Source organism: Diospyros lotus, chromosome 6 (genome assembly GCF_014633365.1).
Source record: "Diospyros lotus cultivar Yz01 chromosome 6, ASM1463336v1, whole genome shotgun sequence".
Classification (NCBI taxonomy): domain Eukaryota; kingdom Viridiplantae; phylum Streptophyta; class Magnoliopsida; order Ericales; family Ebenaceae; genus Diospyros; species Diospyros lotus.
The window spans coordinates 36,870,006-36,887,037 of record NC_068343.1 but is presented as its reverse complement, the minus strand read 5'-3'; the positions used below and the strand labels follow the sequence as shown (position 1 = coordinate 36,887,037).

Sequence of the window (17,032 nt, the reverse complement as noted above, 5' to 3'; positions counted from 1 at the left end):
CAAAACAATACCCAAAAACGTTTCCATACATCATAAACTGTCGGTTGTGGTTGAAGAGGAGGATATTAAGCATTGGCAACAAAAACCGGCTCCGGCTGGTTTGATATTTCTGTGAATATATTAATTATTAAGCATCTGACCCCATAGATGTGTGTGTGTGTGTGTGGGTGTGGGGAAAGCTTACAACTTTGATGCAGTAACATGATGAACATTCAGCATTTCATCAATTCGTTACTTGACAAAATTATTAGTGTTATAATAACAACACTAACTATTAATTAATATATACAATAATAATAATGTATCTAAAAATATAGAAATGAACAAACTTTCGATAAACAGGAAAACCTTGAGTTGACAGACATGTCACATGTCAGCACCAATGTCAAACTAGTCAGTTATCTTTTCCCTAACAAGGAATCAAGGAGGGCAGCCTCTTCTTCCTGTAAATATAAAATATATCACAACGAAGCCAACACAAGCACAATTAGTAATTACTAAGTTATATGAAAGCAAAAAATGTGAAATAGATACAACACAAAACGAAAATAAGAACACGATATTTTTTAAAAATGTGAGAAACGAAAATGCAACAAAAACATATAAATAAAAAAATAGAGGTCTTTTATAAATATAGTTTTTAACATAGAAAATTATAAAAAATAGTTATTTAATTTAAAAATATACATAAATTTCATAATGCATTTAAATGAATTTCGGAAACAAATTCTTAAAAATTTTAAGTTAAGAGTCAGAAAAAATTCTACCTCTAACCTGCTCTGTCTCTAACCTAACCTTTATGTGGACGGAAACACGTTTCTATATCATAAACGTATATATGATATTTTTCTATTATTACAAAATGATACCAAAATTACAAAAATGGTCCGGAAAGGTTTTTTTTTTGGAGGGCATTTTTTGGCATTTCAAAAACGAAAATGTTTCAAAAACATTGAAACGACGCTCCGGAGACATTTTCGTGCATCATAGATAATTAGTGAGTCTAAGTGGGCCTGTGTGTGGGTTTTCTACTTGCAAATGAGAGATGAGAGCGACTAATTAATTACTTACCACAAGGGCATTGAATTCAGTCTCCTCATCTATGGCACCTATTACAGCTGGGTCCTCCAACAGATCCTGCGCTTCCAACAACCATAACATCCAAAGTAGACATATTATGTTGAAAATCATAAAAAACAATTCTTATTTATTTCTAAGCAAAATAGAGCATGCATGCATCCATATATATTAATAATCTGTCTGTAAGGTGGCGCTCCTTGTGGAGATGCTGCTCTCTTTCAAGGGGGAAGAAGACAGACAGTCTCTGGATGAATCATTTGAACATCTAAACTAAGCAAAACATAGATAAGTAGAGGAGAATTGTTTGAACAATAAAAGTTAAGAAAAAGTTTGATTAGGGATATGAGAAGAGAATTGTCACGACTTAGGCTAGTTGTCTTTTATTTTTATTTTTGCAAATTGTATTAGTCTGCAGGAGGAGTTAATTATTGCAATAACTCTTGGTTATGGATAGATTTAGGAGGTTATGAAGTCATTTAAAAGCAGTTATTGATGTTGGAGGAGTGGTAACTGCCCCTTAAATCTGTGGATAGCTTATATATAAAGCTATAACCACATGGCCAAGCATCATTATGATTTTGAAGTGAAGAATTCTCATTTCTCTCTCTTCAATTCTCTGATCTCCCTCCCTGCTCCTCTCTCGATCCTGTTTCTCTTTCACCTACTTCTGCTTCCCCTTTCCATTTTTTATTCTTCTCATAATTCTCCCTAAATTCCCTCATCTCTCCCTCTCTCTCTCTCTTCCTTCTTTCCTGATTATCTACTAGAATCCCTAGACTTGAACCCTAGGGTCCTGACAATAATGAGTGTGGAAAAAACAAAAAACAAAACAGAACAAAACAAAAAGGAAAGGGGAATGTAGTCTATCTTGGTCTTCCAATGCTCCATGGAAAATAAAAAGTACAGGCTTGCGGAGAAACTAAGTAGGAAACTTAAGGTTGCAAAAATAAGGTTTTTGTCATTTGCGGGTGCTTTATCTACCCTCTCAGGCAATGTCTTCCTTGAAGTTAGGCAAAAGGCAAAAACCTTAGGTTTATCACCTCAAGGCTAGGCATTATTTCTGTAAACCAAAGGCAAATAGGTGAAGTTGGTGTTGGGAAATTTGAAGATTTGAACAAATTATTAGCAAAACTAAGATGGCAGCTTAAGGATTGCGAGAAGTGTCAGTAGATATGGTTTCCAATCCTATAGATTATGATTGATTGATTGATTTATAAAGAATGTATCTTGTGTATCTTGTAGATTTAGATTAATTGTTTCTATAAGTTGTTGTATCCTAAAGTTGTGTAGGTTTCCTAATCTAGGTTTCAGAATCTTTCTTTAAATGTTTTTGGCAACTTCCTAATTCTAATAGGAAGCTGGTGTATAAATCAAATCAGCCTCTTTGGAGATGAATAAGACGATAAGGAAGAATTCCATTATCCTTCTTTCGTGACATGGTATCAGAGCCAAAGAAGCACTAATTCAGCTTCGATCATAGCCTGTTCTTTCAATCTTCCTTTGTCAGATCGTCCCTCTTCCTTCTCCTTCTTGTCATCATGTCTGTTACGCATGATCCCATACTTGAATTTGGAGATTCCAGCCATGTGACTGAGGTTCCATCTACTGAAACTCAGTTTGCTGGGACTCATGGCAATGGTATGGGGGGAGAATTACAAAACCTTCAAGTAGCTTACCGATTGAACAGTAAAAACTACTTAAAGTGGTCCCAGCTAATCCGCACCTTTCTTAAAGGGAAAGGGAAACTCAGCCACTTGTTGGGAATAGGTCCTAAAGAGATGGATCCAGCATTTGGAGCATGGGATGAAGAAGACTCCTTGGTAATGTCTTGGCTCTGGAACTCAATGGTTCCAAAGATCAGTGACAGTTATATTCTTGACTACAGCTAAGGATAGTTGGGATGCAATAAATCTCACTTACTCTAAAGTCCGTGATGTATGATATTTTACTCTTGGATAATAAAATAGTGGTTTTGATAATGACTATATGAAAATCAATCTCTAAATCTTTATGAGAAAATATTTATGGATAAGTTTGTGAAAAACAATCTTTAAATCTCCTTGAAGCAAAGTTATGAAAATTTATATAGGAGAAATGTTGAAGTGTGGTTGAGTGTGTTTAGATTCAAAATAAATATGTTTTTAATAATCTCAACTTGCTTTCAAAAGAATCGAAATGAGGATTTGTTAAGTTTTCAATCTTTTCAAATGAATAGTCGACTATGCGGTTTAATGCTGTCGACTATGCCTAAAAATAATCGACTATGTTATAAGGATAGTCGACTATATATGGTATCTGTCGACTATTTTTGCATCTGTCGACTATCATGTAAGGATAGTCGACTATGGCTTTTCTTCTATCAACTATATTTGTTCATGAATTTCAAAATCCTCTTCATATTTTTGCATGTGTTGACTATGTGAATATGATAGTCAACTATGAGTAGTTTTTGTTGAACAATAGTCGACTATGCATTTTTCTCTGTCAACTATGCTTAGTTTTACTTGAAAATATAGTCAACTATGTATTTTCTTCTGTCGACTATATCTTTTGCAGAAAGCTTCCAACGGCTAGTTTTTCAAACTCCAACGGTCACAAACGGCTACATTTCTCTTCAATCTCTTGGGAAGCTTATAAATACAAGTCATGGATGATCAAGAGAAGGCTAATGGATGGAAAGGAAATTATTTGAGCTTACATCGTATACACATTTGTATTTATATTGACCGTGTTTTAATTTTCTCTCTTCAAGGTTTTGATTTTAACTTGTATTATTTCATTCAAGCCTTGTATCATTTTTGAGAGACATTGTAACTAAGAGATTCATCTCTTAGATTCTCTCCAATTGTACTCTTCTTGTATTTCCTAGCTTGTGTAGCTAAAGGGCCTACTTGACTTAAGTAGGAGGTTGTATTTCCTAGCTTGTGTAGCTAGAGGGTTTACTTGTGTAAGTAGGAGGTTTTAGTGAATTGGTTCAAAATCCTTAGTGGGAGCTAAGGCAGTGGATTAGGCTTGGTTTAAACCGAACCACTATAAATCCTTTGTGTCATTTATTCTTCTTGCTTTACATTTGTCATTTCATATGTTCTATGTTTTAAATCACTAAAACCTCAGTTGGGTCAAAAAGTTTTCAAGTTCTATCAAGATTTTTAAAATAACCAATTCACCCCCCCTCTTGGTGTGTGCCTCATCATTTCAGTTCTAACAATGTAGCCCAGATCCATGAAATAAGAGCGAAGGCAACAACAACCAAACAGGGAACAAGGACCATCATCGAGTATGCTAACCTGTTGCAAACACTATGGCAGGAACTTGACCACTACCAGTGCTTGAAGATGAAGTGTAGTGAGGATGCAGCCCTACACAAATGATTTGTGGAGAAAGAGAGGATCTATGATTTTCTAGCCGACCTCAACCTCGAATTTGATGCGATAAGAGTAAAAATCCTTGGTAAGGAGGATTTGCCTTCTTTGAATGAAACTATATCTTTGATTAGAGTAGAAGAAGTAAGAAGGGGTGTCATGCTAGAAACCCCTTCTAGAGAAGGTTCTGCTCTAGTCTCCTTGAAGGCTAATAATCCTGGTAGAGGGACTAGAGAAGAAAAGAAATCAATAGATAAGGACTCTTTGTGGTGTACTTTGACTTTCTGCAAAAAACCTAGGCATACCATTGACAAATGCTAGAAGCTACATGGGAAACCACCTAAGGAGGACTGGTGAGAAGTTCAATGCAGGGACAGGGGTACATGGCCAATTCCCAGTCACCTGAACCAAGAGATTCAGAACAATGAGAGGTCCAGGAGCTAAAAAAATTAGAAATTGACCGGCTGAGAAGTTTCTTGGGATCCCTTGACAAGAAGACTGACAACGGCACCTGTTCTCTTGCTATCACAGGTAATACTTCTTCTTATTCCCTACAAGCTTCAGAAATTATGCCCTAGAATTCTTAGGTCTTAGATTCTAGTGCTTCAAACCACATGACTCCTTTTCCTCATCTGTTTATCTCCTATTACCCATGTCCTAGTTCTAGAAAAATCACAATGGAAGATGGTTCTCTCATCACTGTTGCAGGCCAAGGGGATATTTTCCTTAATAAAGAGCTTACTTTAAAAAAATGTTCTTCATGTCCCCAAGCTGTTCACCAACCTAATATCTATCCAAAAACTCATTGAGGATACTAACTGTTATGTCTTGTTTCATTTAAATATCTGTGAGATTCAGGAGCAGGGCAAGAAGAGGATGATTGAGCTTGTTAGGGCTAGAGAATGACTCTATTATCTTGAGGAACCTAATGGGCAGGACAAACAAAGATTTTTCTCTCGAGTGTCATGCCTGGTTCAGTCCGATTCAGATCAGTTTTGGTTGCACCATTATAGACCTGGTCATCCTTCTTTTCATACCCTTAAGTTGATGTTTCCTGATTTAGCTAGAAATCTAGAAATAAAAAACTTTCACTGTGCTATGTGTGAGTTTGCAAAACATAAAAGAGTGTCTTTTCCCTTGTCAAATAAAAAAGCTGATTCTCTGTTCTCTCTAATCCATAGTGATATTTGGAGTCCATCAAATGTCCCCAACATTTCTAGGGCAAGATGGTTTGTCATATTTGTTGATGATTGTACTAGGGTTGTTTGGCTCTATTTGCTGAAAACAAAATCTGAAGTTAGCCAAATTTTTCCAACATTCTATAACATGATTCAAAACCAATTTGGTGTAGGGATAAAGAGATTTCGATCTGACAATGCTAAAGACTTTTTTAATCAATCCCTCACTGTTGTTCCAGAAAAAAAGTATTATACATGAATCCTCCTGTCCCTACACTCCCCAACAGAATGGGGTGGCAGAGAGGAAAAACGAACACCTATTAACTGTGGTTAGAGCCCTTCTTTTTCATCACCATGTCCCTAAATACTATTGGGGGGAAGCAGCACTTACTGCCACTACTCTCATTAATAGGCTTCCTTCAAAAACCCTAGCATCTCGTAGTCCAATTCAACTCCTGATTGATTATTTTCTTGATTTTCACACAACTAGTCATTGGCAACCCAAGATATTCGGGTGCACAGCCTATATCCATATACCTGCTGTCAATAGAGGGAAGTTGGACCCTCGTGCCCTAGAATGTGTGTTTACTGGGTATTCTCCAACCCAGAAAGGGTAATCGCTGCTATCATCCCCCTACCAGAAAGTTTTTTATGTCTGCTAATGTGACCTTTGCTGAGAATGAGCCTTACTTTAAAAATTCTATTGCTCAAGAACAGAATTTCAATCTATCCACTAAGGAGTATCCTTTCACTCTCTCAAACCAGGACGTGCTATCATCTCTTCAACCACCTACTTGACCTGCAGGACTCTTTAGGACTGACATCGAGAGAAAAGTCCCCAAATACTCCTAGACCACTGCAGGTATACTCAAGGAGGTAGAGGCCAGAACCTAGTCCTATGCGAGCCTCAGCATCCACTCCTGGCTCTACTCCACATACAGACGAAAAAGGCACTGACAACTTAGTCTCTTTTTTGGAATCCTCTCCAAGTAATTCCATCTCTAACTCCTCATCTGGTTTTGTTTTTGATAATTCTGAGCAGTCAATGAACCTATTTCCACAACTAATACATCTCACAGTGATCTTAATTGGCCCATTGCTCTTTGAAAAGGAACAAGAACCTGCACTAAATATCCACTACATCTCTTCCTCTCATATTCTAAACTCTCCTCAGCTCATAAAACCTTTCTTAGCAATCTTCATACCATTCCCATTCCAAAAAAAATTTTCTAAAGCTATAAGGGACAAGCATTGGAAGGATGCCATGGAAGTTGAGAGGGCTGCCCTTGACAAAAATCAGACGTGGGATTTAGTCCCATTGCCTAAGGGGAAGCATCCGGTGGGATGTAAATGGGTTTATACAATGAAATACAAATCTGATGGGACCTTAGACCGATACAAGGCAAGATTGGTGGCTAAGGGATATACACAGGTGTATGGAGTGGATTACTTAGACATCTTTGCTCCCGTAGCTAAGCTCAACACAGTTAGGGTGATTCTTTTGTTGGCAGCTAACCTAGATTGGTCTTTACATCAATTTGATGTAAAGAAAGCATTTTTGCATGGTACACTCGAGGAAGAAGTCTACATGGAAGTGCCACCAGGGTATTCTGCTACTGCAAAAGAACCTGTTATTTGTCACCTCAAGAAAGCCCCCTATGGCTTAGAATAGTCACCAAGGGCGTGGTTTGGGAGGTTTACAGGTGTGATGCTACGTATGGGGTACCGGCAAAGTCAGGGCAATCACACTCTTTTCTTCCACCACTCGGCCACAAGGGGAGTCACAGTTCTGCTCGTTTACGTGGATGACATAGTAGTCAATGGTAACCATGAAAAGGGCATACAACAGCTATGGGAATGTTTGGTGAAAGAGTTTGAAATTAAAGATTTGGGGAGGTTGAAATATTTTTTGGAAATAGAAGTGGCTCATTCCAAAGGTATTTTTATCTCTCAACAAAAATATGTAGTGGATCTCCTAAGAGAAACAGGGCTTCTCGGCTACAAAGCAGTGGAAAACCCCATTGATCCAAACCATAAGCTAAGCGAGGCATTAGAGGATGATTTGGTTGATAAAGAGGACTACCAAAAGCTAGTTGGGGGGTTGACATACTTGGCTCATACTCGGCCAGACATAGCATATGCCATGGGAGTTGTCAGCCAATTCATGCATACCCCAAGAGAATCTCATCTGAAAGCTGTCTATAGAATCCTACACTATTTGAAGGGCACACCTAGGACGGGCATTCTATTTAAAAAATGTGAAGCTATGTTACTAGAAGCATACACAGATACTGACTATGCAGGATCTATGGTGGATAGAAGGTCATCCTCTGGCTATTGTACCTTACTGGGGGGTAACTTGGTCACATGGAGGAGTAAGAAATAGAATGTGGTTGCTCGATCAAGTGTTGAAGCCGAGTTTCGATCCATGGCCCTAGGTATGTGTGAGCTATTATGGTTAAAAATATTATTGGAAGATCTTGAGTGGACAACACCTATGAGACTCTATTGTGATAACAAATTAGCCATTAGTATCGCACATAATCCAATTCAACATAATAGAACAAAGCATGTTGAAGTGGATAGACATTTTGTAAAAGAGAAGTTGGATAGTGGGATGATTTGTACGCCCTATATCACCTCGGGAGATCAGCTTGCAGATATGCTAACCAAGGGCCTTCCGGGAGCCGTGTTCATGAAGAAGACAAGCAAGATTGGGATGAAGGATATCTACTCCTAATCTTGAGGGGGAGTGTCAGTAGATATGGTTTCCAATCCTATAGATTATGATTGATTGATTGATTGATTGATTGATTTATAAGGAATGTATTTTGTGTATCTTGTAGATCTAGATTAATTGTTTCTATAAGTTGTTGTATCCTAAAGTTGTGTAGGTTTCCTAATCTAGGTTTTAGAATCTTTCTTTCAATGTTTTTGGCAACTTCCTAATTCTAATAGGAAGCTGGTGTATAAATCAAATCAGCCTCTTTGGAGGTGAATAAGACGATAAGGAAGAATTCCATTATCCTTCTTTCGTGACAAGAAGAATGGGACATAGGAACATATGCAAATAATACAAGAAACAATGAGATTAATTTTATGGAAATGTGGTCTGGATGCTAAAGATTTAATTGGGAGATGTGCCATTAAGGTGTTAAGAGATGGGACTTAGATTAATATTATTCAGATTGATCAATGAATTTTCAGTAGGTTCATTCTAAAAGACAATTTGGAAGGAAGATCAGGAACCTAGATCTTTCAAAGTGTTCAAAATTATAGATTGGAAAACTGTGTCCTGGTAACTTGATGAACCAAATATGTTTTATGAGGTATCCATACACTTAAAAATTCCAATTCCGATATTGAAAAGGTAAGGGCCTGTTTATTTGTAGAAAACATCTTCCGTTTTTCAACTCCATTTTCTATTGAATAATTAGATCTCCCATTGGAAAATAAAAAACTCAGTTTTCTAATTTTTCAAATTTATACTATGAATTGGAAAACACCATTTTTTATGTTTTCTAAATTTTCTAAAAATGAATGCCACGACATTTTGAAACATATACATCTCAATATAAAATTGGAGTTAAAAACTAGAAAATGTTTTTTAAAACTAAATGGGGCCTAAGATTCTTGGAGATTAATAACAATAACAAGATAAGCCTTAATCCCATTAGAAGGGGGTCAACTACATGAATTCTAATTTGTCAATCATTTCTATCCATAGTGAAAGAATTGGTCAGGAGAGTGAATAATACTTCCACCGTAAAAACTCCATTGATTAGGAAGACATAAATACAGAAAATACCTAAAAAATCTCTTGAAAAATCTCCTACAAACTCTCTTATTTTACAGGAATAGGACAACAGCTTTGTGCTAATCCAATTTATAGATTTGAACTAGTATATCTTGGGTATCCTTAGCCGATTCCAAGATTGCTTTATCTTTTATTCTCCTTGGTCTTTTAGGATACTCAGCTGTGATCTCTTAATCAATCTCAAACCCTATCCATCCGGCCTCTCTCTCGTCTCTTTCTTCTTCCAACACTCCTCCTCAAGCTGGAGAATAGATATCTATCATTCTCATCTTGCCTCTAAGAGCTTCAAATCCTCGTTTCTACATAGCCACATAGCCTTGGTCAAAATATTTGTTTCTTGGTCTTCAGTAGGAACATAAGTAAGCCTTATGCCTCCTCTCTCTATCTCTTCCTTGACAAAATGTTTATCAATTTGGACATGTTTTATTCGGTCATGTTGTACCGGATTATTTATTATGCTTATAGTTGACTTACTGTCACTATAGAGTAGTTTAGAAGAATTCATAGGCACAGAAAGGTCTTTCATTGACCTTTCTATCCAAATTACCTCACAAATGCACTATATAATGGCTCTATACATTGCCTTTACACTACTGCAAGCAATAACTTGCTACTTTTGCTTCTCCATGTGACCAAGTTCCCCCATAGCTTGGTACAATACCCTGATGTGGATTTACCATCCTCAATGGATCCAACCCAATCCGCATCTACATAACTCTTTATTCCTCTTTCTTTTCTTTTCTTGAACATAAGCCCTTTCCCGGGTGTTCCTTTGAGATACCTGAGGATATGGTAGGCAACTTCAACATGTCTTTTGGTTGGAGAATACATAAATTGACTGATTATACTCACAGCATAGGCAATATCTAGCCTTGTGTGAGATAGGTAAATTAATTTACCTACTAGGCGCTGAAATCTCCCTCTGTCAACTTAATTGTCTTCATTAACTTCTTCTCTATTCTTCCAATTAGGCTCTAGAGGAGCGCTTGCAGGCTTACACCCGAGCTTGCATGTTTCTTTTAGTAAGTCTAGGGTGTACTTCCTTTGTGATATGAAGATACCCTTTTTGCTTCTAGCAACTTCCCAGCCTAAGAAATATCTCAATTTTCCCAGTTCTTTAACTTCAAATGCCTCCCTTAATTGATTCTTCAAATTTTCAATCTCTTGGATGTTATCACTGGTGATGATTATGTCGTCCACATAGACTATTAGAATAGTCATTTTCCCATCAGCTTCCATCTTTATAAAAAGAGTGTGATCAGCTTGACCTTATTTGTATCCAAGCTAGTTTAAGGTATCACTAAACCTCTCAAACCATGCCTTAGGAGATTGCTTAAGACCATATATAGATTTCTTCAACCTGCATACCTTTCCTTTAGTGTCATCTCTTTCAAATCCAGGTGGTATCCACATGTAAATTTCTTCCTCCAGCTCACCATTTAATAAGGCATTCTTTATGTCTAATTGATATAGTTTCCGGTCTAAGTTGACTACCAAGGATAGTAATAACCGAATAGAGTTAAATTTAGCCACCAGTGCAAATGTCTCTTCATAGTCAAGGCCTTGAGTTTGAGTAAAGTCTTGAGCTACAAGTTTTTCCTTATACCTGTCAATACTTCCATCTGATTTGTACTTTACGATGAACACCCATTTGCTGCCTACTATATTCTTTCCATCTGGCAATCTCACTATCTCCTAAGTATCATTTTTCTCTAGGGCTTTCATCTCTTCCATGACTGCTACCTTCCATTTTCCTTCCTTTATTGCATGATAGATATCTCTTGGAAGATCCACATCATCTAGACTGACTGTGAAAGATTTGAATTGAGAGAATAATTTTGAGTATCGCAGAAAGTTTGAGATGGGGTGTTTAGTACATGATCTTACCCCTTTCCTTAGAGCAATCGAAATATCAAGGTCATACTCTTCATTCTCTCCTTTGTCCTCCACCCTGCTAGGAGCCTCAGTATCTCTTTTAGTTGCCTCTTTTGGACTTATCCTGGGTTCAGATAAGATGGTTGGCGGAGGGTCACGAGGCCTCCTTCAATAAACCATTAATGGAGGTTTACTTTGAACCTGATCATCTTCTTGAATTTGGTTTTCCTTATTCTCTCCCCTTGATGGGTTTGGTTAGAGGAAATAGGTACTCAACAACATTCAAGTATAGGTTGAGATGGTTCAAAAATTGGATTGGGTGTAGGCAAGGCAGTGGAACAATTTGGAAAGGGCATCATTGGGTCCCAATGGTGTTCAATTTCAGTGATGTTCCCTTGTTGAGAGTGTTTCTGGAAGAATGGTTGATTCTCAACAAAAGAAACATCATAAGAGAGAATGAATTTTTGGGTAATTGGACTGTAACATTTATACCCTTGCTAAGTCGGAGAATTGCCCACAAAGATGCACTTGAGTGCCTTAGGATCCAGTTTGGATTGAATGGTTTCATTCTTGTGTACAAAAGCAATACATCCAAACACCTTAGGAGCAAGAGAGTTTAAGACTCAAGTATGATGAGGGAAAGATTCAAGAAAGACGTTTAAGGGAGTCTTAAACTGTAGAACTTTTGAGGGAAGCCAGTTGATGAGTAAACATGAGTGCCCTAGCTGTCTCAATAAGATGGTGATTCTTTCTTTCAACTATCCCATTTTGTTGGAGGATGTAGGGACATGAGCTTTAGTGAATAATACCATGCTCCATTAAGTATTGATTAAACTCATTCAAGAAATATTCTCGACCATTATCAGTCCTTGATACATGAATTGATGTTTGAAAGTCAATTGTGCACCATTTAATGAAACCTTTAAACACAAAATAGGCTTCAGATTTGTCGTTCATTAGGAAAACCCAACTAATTCTTATATGGTCATCTATGAAAGTGATGAACCATCGAGTATTAGTGAGATTTGGGTTTCTAGCTAGTCCTCAAATGTCACTATGAACCAAATGAAAGGGTTTTGAAAGTGTATAAACACGGTTAGGATGAGAACTTTTGGTTTGCTTTGCAAGAATACAATGTTCACAATTGAAATCTTGGATTTTATTGCTTGAAAGAAAAGGATACAGGATTCTAAGAAACTCAAAACTAGGATGTCCTAAACGTTGATGCAATAACATAATTTATAATTCTGAAACAGTAGATAAAAAGATTGAATAGGTAACCTAAATGTAGTAGAATGATCAAGTCTTGAGGTTTGATAGAGTCCTCTCTCTTTAGCACTACTAATCATCTTCCGCGAGGATAAGTCTTCAAAAACACAATAAGATTGGAAGAAAGTCACCAAACATCCCTTTTCCTTAGTTTATTTACTAACTAATAGCAGATTACACTTTAAACCAGGTACATATAGTACAGATTTTAAAGTTAGTCTTGCTATACAAGCTGTTCCTTTTCCTTTTTACAAAGGATGTTCCATCAGCCATAAAAATAGTAACGTCTCGATCACAAAGTTCATAATTGGACAACATAGACAAAGTTCATAATTGGACAGCATATTAAGGGAACCTGTCATGTGATCTGATGCTCCAGTATCTATGATCCAACAGCTTTTAGGAAAAGTTTTGGAGATAAGAGAGTATTTAGCATTACCTTGCTTTGCTAGGGATACCACCGGATTAGAGTTGTCTGAATTTTCAAACTTAGTCACCTTAGTTTGACTTAATAGTTGTTGTAGAGCTTCTAGTTGGTCTGCTATTAAGGTGAGGTTTGTTGTACTTCCCTTTTCAGCCTCCAACATATAGGCAGTTTGTCCTCCGAATTGTCCTCCTTTCCTTTGATTCCTTGGCTTCCAGTTTGCAGGCTTCCCATGAATCTTCCAGCAGGTTTCTCTAGTGTGGTAAGGTCAATTGCAATGAGCACACCATTGCTTCTCCTTTTGAGACTCTCCTTTAGCTATGATAGGTATTTTCCCTCGAGAAACATTAAGGGCTGAGTTTGGAGTACAGACCTCACTATTAAAATGCCCTGAATCAGTCGACATCACCTTTTTCCTACTTTCTTCTTGTCTCACCTCTGCAAAGACCTCGCTTATGGAGGAAAAAGGCTTTGTCCCGAGTAGCCTGCCCCTTACTTCATCAAGGTCTAAATTTAGACCATGTAAGAAGTTAAAGACTCTCTCCTTCTCCACCATCTTGCTGTATTTCCTTCCATCCGCAGAACGCTCCCATGTAATCTCATAAAACAAGTCCATCTCTTGCCACAAATTCTGTTAAGGAATTATAATACTCAGTAACAGAACCTGTATCTTGTCTTGTGGTTTGAATGAGTGACTAGATCTGGAAGTATTGGCTATATTTTCCAGGTCTGAATGTATTTTTTGGACTGCCTTCCAAATTTCACTAGTTATCTTGTAAAATAGGTAGATCCTTCCAATCTTTGGTTCCATGGAATTCACCAACCAAGCCATAACAATGGCATTCTCGGCCTCCCATATGCCATATGTTGTTGACTCAAGGCTCGGCTTTGAGACTGCACCAGTTATATATCCTACCTTCCCCTTTCCTCTAACAAGAAGTAAAACTAATTGGGACCATTCTCTGAAATTGGTTCCATTCAGTTTGTGTTGAGTGATCTGGAGAGAGTGGTTTTCAATGGCTATTGGAACAATTGGAACTGGAGTATCCTTCATTGGAGGAGGATTGGTGGTAGAAGTCTCACTAGCTACTTGTTTTTCAGCCATATTGTGGACTTTAAGACCCCTCCATGCAGCATTTAACGAAAAAATCAGGTGTCACAAGAATGTGGCTCTGATACCATGAAAGAATCGGTTAGGAGAATGAATAATACTTCCACCGTAAAAACTCAATTGATTAGGAAGACATAAATACAGAAAATACCTGAAAAATCTCCTACAAACTCTCTTATTTTACAGGAACAGGACAACAGCTTTGTGCTAATCTAATTTACAGATTTGAACTAGTATATCTTGGATATCCCTTAGCTGATTTCCAGCCTCTCTCGTCTCTTTCTTCTTCCAACATAGCTATATCCTCTATAATGCCCTTATAACTCATATCATACCTAAAAACTTCTCATTAAAATTTTCTTGGTCTTCCTCTTAACTCTTTTGTTAAATACTTGTACTATTTTGTCCACTTTCCTCACAGGAGATTGACTGATAAGAAAACAAATTGTTTCTTTGAAAATGCTGTGTAACGTGAGGGTTTTGTGATGACAGAGTTCTAGTGAGTGGACTAAATGTCAAAGACCGGTGTAAATTCTGGAAACACAGGGTGGATAACGTGCTAATGATCTAAGAGATACAATCCCTCAATTAAAAATAAAGAAAGCCTTGCAGATTGACTTTCTGAAACCTGATACTAAGTGTTATTTCTACAATGACAATAACATCAGCTCCAGTGTGTTTGTTCACAGCCCTACGGCAAGGGCAATATGGTTTGCTATATGGATTAGTTACGTCTGTTGTTTTTATGGCAAGAATATACAACTGGAGAAACCAAACCAGGTCTTAGTCAAGTTTAGGCAACATCACTACTATTTTGGAGGAGTCCAGAGGCTTGGGAAATAACATTTGGCTAGTTATAAAAAGATTGTAATTTGTCGATAAAGATAATTCTTGTGGAACTAGGGGATTCCACTAGGATAGCTTCAAAACCAGGTTTTAAAGAAGTTTTGATTCAGTATTTAAAGGGGAGAACGGTAGGTGATGGGTTCTGGGTGTTTGAGTAATGTTAAAGTACAACTTATTCTGCTTTGTCTGCCAAAGGCCATTGCTGCTTGGACTTGAAATGTATGAGAGGCTTGAGAGTGTCCAATTGACAGTTAAGAGCATAGCATTGCGTGTCTAATCAAGTAAGGACAAGTTATGCTAAATCATCTCTTATAAAAGGGTGGCCCTAGTGCATGAGGTTCCCAAATTATGCTAAATCATTTTTTATTCGTAGTCTTACCCTACCTTTGTAGAGAAATTATTTCCAGAACACACGCCCACAACCTTTTGGTCACAAAGGATCACCCTTACCATTGCTACCAAGGTTCACCTTCTAAATCATTTTATTCAACATAGAAAATTTACATGGTAACAGTAACACAGTATTTACTATCAGAACAGGATTGCTTACATCATCCACAATTTGCAACTGGCCATTCTGATCCTGCATCAGCTCAAAGATAACCCATCCCCCCACCCCAACCCAATAAAAAGTTCGTAAGTTCCAGTTCCACAAGTAATTTGTAGATAGTTCAAAAGGCATTCAAAACGAAGCTAATAGAATTTATAGAAGAAACGGAAGATACAGTTGCTTTAGGAAGCAAGAATACTAATTTCCCTATGCATAAGATAGCTACTTGTTTACCTTCACTGCAACAAAAAGAAGCGGGTCAGATGGTGTATAAATCATGTAATGGCTCCCATCCTGCATTAAAATTTTTATCATGATTACAAGGCAACAGAAGCAAAGAACAGAACATAAGTTATGGGCAAATACAAAGATAAGACTATGACTCGGGGGCAGTGTAAGGTGAGAGAGGCAACAGGGCAATAGGACCCATGGAAGAACCTTGTGAACTGTCACTGAGCTTGATAGATGATATTTTTTGGTGAATAGGTTGCATTAGGAATGGAATTGGGTGATAAAGTAACAAGAAGGAGGTGATTTAGCATCAAGAAAATGCTGGAAATATGCTTAAATCAAGGGAGATTTGGCTTTGATCCTAGAATATTCTAGGATTTATCTTTTATGCAAATATTATGTAAATATAGTAAGTAAAAGATGTAAATTAGGATGCTGTCTATATTTAATTTATTTCTTTCCTTCTTTGTTCATAATCCTCTCTTTAAAAGAGGATGTTGTTCTTGCTTATGTGAATCAATCAAGCTATATTATCCTTGATTAGTTCTAAGATGGTATCAGAGCTTCAGATTTAATCTCAGCCATCCATTACCTAGGCCCTTTGCCCTTTGCCATACCTTGCGACTGTCGGAGCCTCTCTATTGGCCGCTGAAGCTCGGAGCTGGCCACGTTCAGTCAATCGGTCGCGGCCACCCAGAATGCCTAGCCGTCACTGCTCTTGGGACTCCTGGTCGCTGCTACCCAAGGCTGTCTTCTCTCCATTGTCAATCGCCAAGATCGTTTCTACCTCCTGAGAGTGCAAGTTCTCTCTGGGCGAGATCGTTTCAACCGCCAGATCGTTTTAGGAAGGAGACGCCCACTTCGATTGGGTCTGTTGGGTTTGCTTCAGCCACCGATTGATTGCGGCCTCTCTGCCTTACCGCCTACTGCTTGCTTCAGCCACCGGTTGCTTGCGGTCTCTTTGCCTCAGCCACCTACTGCTTTGGCCATCGTCCAGATCTTGGTAACCTTATTGTTCTTTCTTGTTCTTTTTTTTTTTTTTTCACTCCCAAGTGATAAGCTATGTCGGAAGTTACTTCTGAAACTACCCTATAAACCCTACTGCTGCCATCCAAACAAAAATTCCAGCAAACCATTCTAGCACCCATTCTGTCCAAATCACCACCATTCGTTTAAATGGTGATAATTTTCTTCGTTGGTCTCAATCTGTCCAGATGTATATTCGTGGGCAAGGAAAAATTGGCTACATCACAGGAGACAAGAAGGAACCTGCAAATTGGAAGAGCAAC

At 37.7% G+C, this 17,032-nt stretch overlaps 1 protein-coding gene across 2 annotated transcripts in view; it reads right to left on the bottom strand.

Moving 5' to 3' along the window:
- Positions 1-202: 202 nt before the first annotated feature.
- The window catches only part of LOC127804058 (uncharacterized), a 73,485-nt gene continuing 56,655 nt past the window's right edge, over positions 203-17,032 (bottom strand). For both annotated transcript variants that reach the window (XM_052340780.1, XM_052340781.1), the window contains 4 exons: positions 15,747-15,806; positions 15,513-15,545; positions 1,072-1,137; positions 203-443 (listed from right to left, as the gene is read on the bottom strand). In XM_052340780.1, the coding sequence (XP_052196740.1) occupies positions 399-443; positions 1,072-1,137; positions 15,513-15,545; positions 15,747-15,806 (204 nt within the window). In that variant the 3' untranslated portion in view covers positions 203-398. The remainder of the gene's footprint in view (positions 444-1,071; positions 1,138-15,512; positions 15,546-15,746; positions 15,807-17,032) is intronic.